The sequence below is a fragment of the Solanum stenotomum genome, chromosome 5 (assembly GCF_019186545.1).
Source record: "Solanum stenotomum isolate F172 chromosome 5, ASM1918654v1, whole genome shotgun sequence".
Classification (NCBI taxonomy): domain Eukaryota; kingdom Viridiplantae; phylum Streptophyta; class Magnoliopsida; order Solanales; family Solanaceae; genus Solanum; species Solanum stenotomum.
Window position 1 is genome coordinate 5,620,329 of NC_064286.1, and position 8,668 is coordinate 5,628,996.

At 35.4% G+C, this 8,668-nt stretch overlaps 1 protein-coding gene across 1 annotated transcript; it reads left to right on the forward strand.

Moving 5' to 3' along the window:
- The first annotated feature begins 760 nt into the window (after nt 1-760).
- LOC125865456 (uncharacterized) lies at nt 761-7,908 on the forward strand. Its single transcript, XM_049545653.1, has 12 exons — nt 761-1,129; nt 3,517-3,601; nt 4,593-4,723; nt 4,814-4,916; nt 5,115-5,129; nt 5,554-5,699; nt 5,841-6,036; nt 6,105-6,179; nt 6,401-6,517; nt 6,841-6,885; nt 7,032-7,130; nt 7,577-7,908. The coding sequence occupies exons 1-12, from the start codon at nt 813-815 to the stop codon at nt 7,595-7,597; spliced, it is 1,350 nt and encodes a 449-aa protein (XP_049401610.1). The 5' UTR covers nt 761-812; the 3' UTR covers nt 7,598-7,908.
- The last annotated feature ends 760 nt before the right edge of the window (nt 7,909-8,668 follow it).

The following is an 8,668-nucleotide window of genomic DNA, read 5'->3' on the forward strand; positions in this document are numbered from 1 at the left end:
CCCACCCCACCCCCAAAAAAATTTAAGTTCGTTTTTAAAAAATATTTTTAATTTCAAAAATTATTTTTCTACCCTAGTAAAAATAAAAGATATTTCTCAAAAATAAAAATTCATTCATAAATCAAACACTAAAAATCTTTTCCGAAAAATATTTTCTATTCACCAACCAAACATGAGAAAATAAGTCAAAAATCAACTTGTTTTCCAGGAAAACATTTTCCTTCATACCAAACACACCCATAATGTGATATTTTTTCGTTTAAGTTAAACATGTACAATATTTTTCAAAATGTCTCACGTTATTAATAGTATCTAACACATTATAAATACCTTACTTTTCTTTTCTACTTTATATGTGAGACTTTCATTTACACACACCCAACAATTTGTTCTTCAAACAAAGCTCGACATGACCCATCACAATCCATGGACTAATCTAGATATTTATCATGCGCCGCTAGCTAGCTCACATATCATCCGAATATTTATGACCAACAAAACTCACTTGTTTTTTTTCTATGTCAATTTGACTCATAAATGAATAAATTTAAAGGCATTGTGTCAAACTTCAACTCTAAATTAAAGACATTATATCAGAGTCAAGTATACTTGCATTAAAGTTTAAACATCCAAATAATCACAATTCTTTTCACAAACTACTTTTTTAAAAAATATTTTTTAAAATTTTATAGTGTGATTTTTTTTTTTTTTTTTGGGCAACATTTTTATTAACATTTCAAAATTGATTTGATATACTTCAACTTCCCTTCCTTCCACTCCATAGCAAAAGTTCCCTATAGAAATCAGCAACAATGAAGATGAGCAGTACGCAAGGTCCACACTCTCTGGCCTTTCGGGTCATGAGACTCTGCCGTCCTTCGCTGCACGTCGAAATTCCGGTCCGATTTGACCCTTCCGATCTGTTGTTCGGTGAAGATCTCTTCGATGATCCCGTCGCCGCTTCTCATCTCCCTCGACTCCTCGCTGACACCGTCTCCGCCACCGCCGCTGACGGTAGTACCACCTCGGCTGATCCATCGGATCTCTCTTACCGGAATAGATTCCTTCTTCAGCATCCTTCTGATTCTCTTGGCCTCCCTGGTCTCCTCCTGCTCCCTCAGTCCTTTGGGTTAGCTTCGTTTTGCTTTCTCTATCTTAAATGTTAGTATTTTGGATTTAGTAGTGGTTTGACTATAGATTCCAAATATAGATGGACACTTTATTTGAATTTACGAAGATGGATTTGAAAAACAGGTTTGGAGCAATTTTCCAAATTTGGAATAACTCCAAGCTGGATTTTTGAAATAAAGTGAAAACGCTCTTGTGAATGTCGCTACACATAGTATCTGGATTTAAAATCATTACTTCCTTTCTTATTTTTGTAAGATACTATAAGGAGTAGTTAATATTTTTAGTTACATGATTGTAACTTACAGTGCTACTTTTTATGCAGTTTTAAAATGTGGACATTTAATTTTTAGAAATTGAAAGAAGTGATGTTCAAGTTGCTATATAATTGGATGTTTGGCCCTGTACTGTGATATCAGTCTTTGGGTTAGCTTCATTTTTCTTTGTCTAACTACAACGTTGTTGCATTGTATCTGGATTTAAAATCACTGAGTGCACTTCTTAAGATGTGCAGTACCTACTTTTATTGTAATTTAGAAGGCTATTACTATTTGGATAGTCCAATTGGTTTTAGTAGTGTTATTTTTGAAGTGCACTTCGTAATGTATACTACTTCTCAGTCATGATGAGATTGCACCAGGGATCAACCCTTAGTCCGTTCTTATTTGCCTTAGTGATCGACGAATTGACACCACATATTCAAAGGTAGGTGTCATGGTGTATGTTATTTGCAGAGGACATACTATTGATTGACGAGACACGCGGTAGAGTTAACGAGTGGCTAGAAGCCTGATGACAGGCCTTAGAATCTAAAGGTTTCAGATTGAGTAGGACTAAAGTTGAGTGCCTGAAGTGCAAGTTCAGTTTGAAGATCGATGCAAAATCCATAATCAAGAAAGGAAGTTTCAAGTTACTTGGGTCCATAATCCAAGGAGACGAGAAGATTAATTATTATGCCGCGCATCGTATTATAGAGGGTGGGTGGAATGAAGGCTCACATTTGGGGTACTATGTAATAAGAATGTGTTGCTAAGGCTTAAAGGTCAATTCTACCGAGTGGCGGTTGGACCACAATTGTTGTATGGGGCAGAGTGTTGGCCAACCAAGAACGCCCACATTCAAAGGATGAATGTAGTGGAGATGAGGATGCTCAAATAGATGTGTGGGCATATTAGGAGAGATATGATTAAGAATGAAGTTATACATGGTAAGGTGGGAGTGGGGTCCATGGTGGATAAGATGAGGGGAATGAGGCTGAAGTAGTTTAGGCATGTGAGGAGGAGGTGCTTGGATGTGCCAGTAAAGAAGTGGGAGAGGCTGACTATTACATGAGTTAGAAAAGGTAGAGGTAGGCCGAAGAAGAACTAAGGGGAGGTGATTAGACAGAACATGATGCAATTTCAACTTACTACAGACATGACCCTAGATAGAAAAGAGGACAAGGATTAGGCTAGAATGTTTGTAGGTAGCCGAGTGTTGTCGCACTTCGTGTGAGAGAGGCAAGGGGGCTAAGCCTCCTCTCCGCTTCTCCTTATTACTAGTATTATTTAGTAATCGTGTAAATTTCTTATCTTCAATGTGTATTATGATCTGTTGCTTCATTTGCTTTGTATTTGTTAGTTTGTTGTCATATTTTGTGTTACCATGCTACAAATTCTTCTCTTTTCTTTCGAGCCAATTGGAAACAACCTCTCTACCCCCACAAAAAGTAGGGGTAAGGTCTGCACACATCCTACCCTCCTCACCAACACTTGTGGGATCACCCCGGGTATGTTGTTGTTGTAGTATTTCTTTTTGGAGGTCCAATAGATTCTTGTAAATTTGTAATAATTTAAAATTACAAAAGTTGAAACCTATACTCCCTCCGTTTCACAAAGAATGGTCTAGTTTGACTTGGCACGGAGTTTAAAAAAGTAAAGAAGACTTTTGAATCTTGTGGTCCTAAATTAAAGTTATGTAAAATGTACAAAATTGCCCTTTAATCTTGTGGTCTTAAACATGCCACGTGGAAAACTGAAATTAAAATGTTACCAAAAAAAGAAAGAGGTCATATTTTTTGAAACAGATTAAAAAAGAAAGGAGGTCATTCTTTTTGAAACGGAGGGAGTAGTATTACTACTGTTTATGCAGTTTTTAAATGTGGACATTTCATTTTTAAAATTTGAAAGAAGTGATGTTCAAATTGCAATGAGATTGAATGGTTTGAGCCTTTGTACTCTGATATCCGTTATTCTTTTTGAAATGGAGTATATATTATCAAAAATTTTGTTTAAATTTTCTACATATATTCGAACAAGAAATAATGGGAGATGTGCAATCACTGCTTAGATGCTGGATTTGTTGTGATTAATTATTGCTCTTTTCCTGTTTTCAATTTATGATCTGCAGGGCAATATATTTGGGAGAGACGTTCTGCAGTTATATAAGCATAAATAACAGCTCCAATTTTGAAGTTAGAGATGTTACCATCAAGGTGATTTGCTTGCTTAGCTGATTACATAAGGAGCTACTGTAAATAGTGCTAGAGATTCTATGAATGTATTCAACCTGTAGATAAGCAAGATTCTCTTACAATTTCAACTGAGGTCATAAAATTTGTCAGGTGGCACGGCTGAATTCCTGCTCTCTCCGAAGTCTTAAATGAAGCTTGTGGTTTTACCCTGTTTGAGTTACTTTGTGCATTTTACCAATATTACCAACTGTTAAAAAAAACACAAATAAAACCATAGGAGTAGTTTTTTTTTTATACTTAGTGAACCGTCTTACAAGAAGCGTGTGCTTCTGGTATGGAAACTTTCATGGGAAAAATAGTAAATAGAGAACAGCAATGTGATAGCAATCTTCTGGTCTTAGGGTCACATTTGCATAGTTAGAAATAAGCACACACAGAGGACATTCTTGACAGAGTTGATATATAGACGAAACATGCTATGGCATTTTGTATAAGCCGTGACCTTTATGCTCTTGATTGATCATTTGTGGCTAAACTAAGTTCTTTATAAAAAGCCATTAGTTAAAATTTCATTTATTTGGAAAGTATGTTCCGGATGTATCTTACACTGAAGAAAATGAATTAGATCAATGCTCACAATTGAGTCTTATGTTGTGAGTGTATGAACATTGGAATGTCTCTTAAGCATCGATTATGAAGCTTCAGTTTCTGTTAGTGGATATGCTATCATTTTGCTACAATGTGTCTAGTTTAAAGCGCTGCATAGGTAATTGTCAAGTGAATATAAAAGGCTTAGGAATTGTTAAGTCAAAAAAAGGTGAGATAAGATCTGCCGATTTAGACCTCAAGAATCTCTGATTGTGAGTCAAGTTAATACTGGGATCTTACTTTTCATATATCTTATTTCTCATATATCATCAAAGTTGGATGAGCTAGAAACTGTCATACCTTTGGAATTGGAGTCCTTGACCCTAAGAACCACTTTATAGAAGTGATATTTAATTTTCTACAGGCTGAAATCCAAACAGAGAGGCAGAGGATACTTCTTTTAGATACTTCTAAATCACCTGTTGAATCAATACGTGCTGGAGGTAGATATGACTTCATTGTGGAACATGATGTGAAAGAACTTGGTGCACACACGTAAGATTCATCATAAAAATTGGCGTTCTATGTTGATAGTAACTTTCTATCAATATGATAGTTTACTTATCCAATTACTTCATTTTCTAGGTTGGTCTGCACTGCTCTTTATAATGACAACGATGGTGAGCGGAAATATCTTCCACAATATTTCAAATTTATGGTTGCGAATCCACTTTCTGTTAGAACAAAGGTACATCAAAAAAATCCAAGCTGTTTGCATGGTTAATGTGACATGATTATATATGCTTTATTTTCAATGTATAAGGAACAGTTTTTACTTTTTACTCTTTTTGCTGCTGTTTTAATATATTTCATATTTGGTATCTTTATTATTTCTCAAGTCTGTTCATACTTTTTCAAGATAATAACTGCTAGTTTGTTTCTGCAGGTCCGCGTTGTTAAGGTAGGTTGGTTCAAGCTCATTGAGTGTAAGTTCATGATCTGGCATTCATACTCTCATGTTGAAATTCTAAAGAAAATGGGTCAAGAAAATTCAGTTTTTGCATTCAGTATTTCAATTTCATTGGTTGGGATGTGTCAGTTAAGGCCAAATTGTGGTTACATTCAGCATACTACATCTGACTTGCCACTTTGGAATATCTGCATATTGCGACCCCTAGATATCATTTGCTTATATGTAATGTCAGTTATATCAACTCATCTTGGCAGCTTTTTATGGCTAAAAGGATCATGTGAGATCACATTTGATTTTAACAGTACAAACCATCTTGACTCTTGAGAATCATTTACCAAGAAGCAGTGATCTCAGCTTCTGCATTTCTCATACTTTTTCTGTTCATGACACTAAACCCTTTTTCCTATCCCAGGAAACCACTTTTTTGGAGGCTAGCATAGAGAATCATACAAAATCTAATCTCTATATGGACCAAGTTGATTTTGAGCCAGCTCAGAATTGGAATGCTACAATACTAAGAGGTGTTGATCACCATCCAGAGAGCAAACAACCAATGAGGTTGACTGATAGATATTCTCTCTTGTACCATGGGAATTGCAACATTTTTTTTGGTTTAAAATTTTGACATGTTTACCAATTAATTTTAGCAGTCATCTTTGTTCCCTTGACTAAACTTTGCTGATCTATTTGATCTGCCAGTGATGTATTTAAGCCTCCTATTCTCTTAAGATCTGGGGGCGGGATCCATAATTTCCTCTACCAATTGAAGTTATCATCAGATGGCTCTCCACTGCCGAAGGTGGAGGGAAGTAATGTCTTGGGAAAACTCCAGATAACTTGGCGTACAAATTTGGGTGAACCCGGACGCCTTCAGACACAACAAATTCTTGGAAGTGTAAGTGAAGTGATTTCTAATATTGAAGTTTTGATGCACTCCTAAGGTATTTGTTTCACACCTTGCAGCCCATTCCTCAAAAAGACATTGAGCTAAGAGCGGTGGAAGTGCCATCGATTATCATGCTGGAGAAACCTTTCGTGGTAAGACTGAGTTTATGTCTAAAAAAGTAATAATAGTCCATTTCTCCTTATACAGTGCTGACTGCTGTTTGAAACTAGTGTTTTGGGGATTATTACGAGAGTCCTTTTATCTATGGAATGAGTGAGAAAGTTTGTTCATTTGAATTGCATTTGCTAGTTTTCATATTCTGCTTGTGATTGGTCTGTCATGAATTCCGATGTCTTTGTGGGCGCCTCTGTAGGTACGTCTGAATCTTGCAAACCAGACAGACAGGGTGCTGGGCCCTTTTGAAGTTTGGGTGTCACAAAGTGACTCACTTGATGAGAAGGCTATCATGGTTAATGGTCTTCTAACAATGGTGAGACACTGAAATGGCTTCTGCACTATCCTGATTAGCTTTATCCTCTCTCATTTGATGATCTAATGAAATTACTTTCATTTTGTTGAAGTTCTTGTTTGGTGCATGCATTTCCTTCTGTTTCTAATTGTCGGACTCTCATGCTCAGCACTGTGGTTGTCATAATGTTAATTTTGCACTTTGATGTACAAGTTCAATTCTCTATCAGAATTTTTACTTCATCTTTGAGTCTAATTTCATCTGATTTTTTCTCTTTACAGTTGTTGGCATATGGTTGCATCTGCATCTTTTTCTTGTCTATTCTAAACTTCTCTTGGTTGCAGCATTTGGCACAGGTGGAAGCACTTAGCTCTTCAGAATTCGAGTTGGTGAGTATAATCCTCTATTTATTCTTGTAAAATGGATAGCTCAAATGCTATTTTTTTTTATCGGATATATCTTTCAGTCGTTTATTTGATCATTCAGTTATTTCCTTGCATCATAAAATTGATTTTTGGTGCACTTTCCCATGTAGAATCTGATTGCTGTGAAGCATGGGGTACAGAAAATCACAGGCATTACAGTGTTTGACACACGTGAGAAGAAAACATATGATTCTTTACTGGAGTTGGAGGTGAGTTTCAGCTCACAGAACAGTTGAATGCTTCTTTTCAATTTCATTCCCTTTCTATTACACCTTTTCTTATAGTCGAATGTGGTTGCACCCTTCTAACACATGATTGTCCACACATTGTCGACCTACCTTCAGTATAGATCCAGACCACTGTCTACTCTCATTGCCACATGGTATTGACAAGAACATGTTGTCTGCTGGCAACTAGTGTTCCTAAAACACTAAGTATGAAACTCAAATTGATCAATGGCACACCCTTAACTATTCATTCTTCTCTTGGCATTCCAAAATCAGCAGCCCAAAATAGAACTCACTGGTTACATCATGTTCGAAAAAGTATAGAAAATGTTGAATGTCTTCTCATTACAGTTTTCATTTACCTTTTTGTTTTAACATTGTGTTTAGGAGGAATAAGTGCGTATAATTCTATTCTGCATCAACTGCAGGTATTTGTCGATTCACAGTAGGTACTTGAGCCAGACATGGTTGCAAAGTAATAGGGACACTGATCTGCTTGAAGATTGGAGTTACCTTTGATCGAGAACTTTTACTGCTCGGAACATCACAGTTAAAGATCTAGACAGTTTCTTGTTAAAGGGATTCTCTAAATGCCAAACAACGAGACGGGTACTTGCCTGTTCAATAGCGTCAATGGATCTTGGCATTCATCCAGAAGATCTTCAAACGATCAACTTGTGTTTTTCTCGATCGATTGACAGTGTAAACTAATTATGCACATGTTATTTTCTCAGTATAGTTTTGTGCCTTTCCTCCTTTACCAATTGTGCTACAATATTGGGAAAGCTCATATTTTCTGTGTTTGTTAGTTTTTTCTCTAACACCCCTATCTTTAGGCTAAATTCATGAAGAGAGGTTTGAGACTTGAGAATGCTTGAGTCAGTTTCCCATAAGACAGTCAAAAAGAATTTGTTGGAAGATTGGTCAAGACAAATTGTTTTTTGTAGTACTAAAATCTTTAAATAAAAACCATTTTGGACATTTTTATAATCTATTTGATTATATATTATGTTAATTTTCACTTGAAAATTGAAACATTTCTTTTTTTTTCTTCTTCTATAAAGCTTCAACATATATTCAGGTGAAATACATGTTCAAATAACGGTTCAAACTTTGAAATATCCTCTTGTCATTCACATAAATATTCTTATTTTGTTGTGGGTTTTGAATTTTACCTCTTTAGTTTTTGACCTTCAACACTTTAACTAAAAATAAGTGGTCAAAAATATTATTAATGCAAATATAACAAATGCTTTTTTGCTCAAAATAAATTTATATTTTTGTATTACAATTTGCACAAGTTATAACGTATTGTATAACTTGATTCTTACACAACTTATGTTGAACGAGACAAGTTATGTCATGTTATAGAACTTAATTCTTACATAACTTGTGTCTAGCTAGGTAAATCAAACTTATGCCAAACGAAGCAAAAATTCTTTAAATTTATACGAAACGAATTAGGTCTATACAACTTATGTTGCATAACTTGATTTTATATCTAAATTTATATTGATATA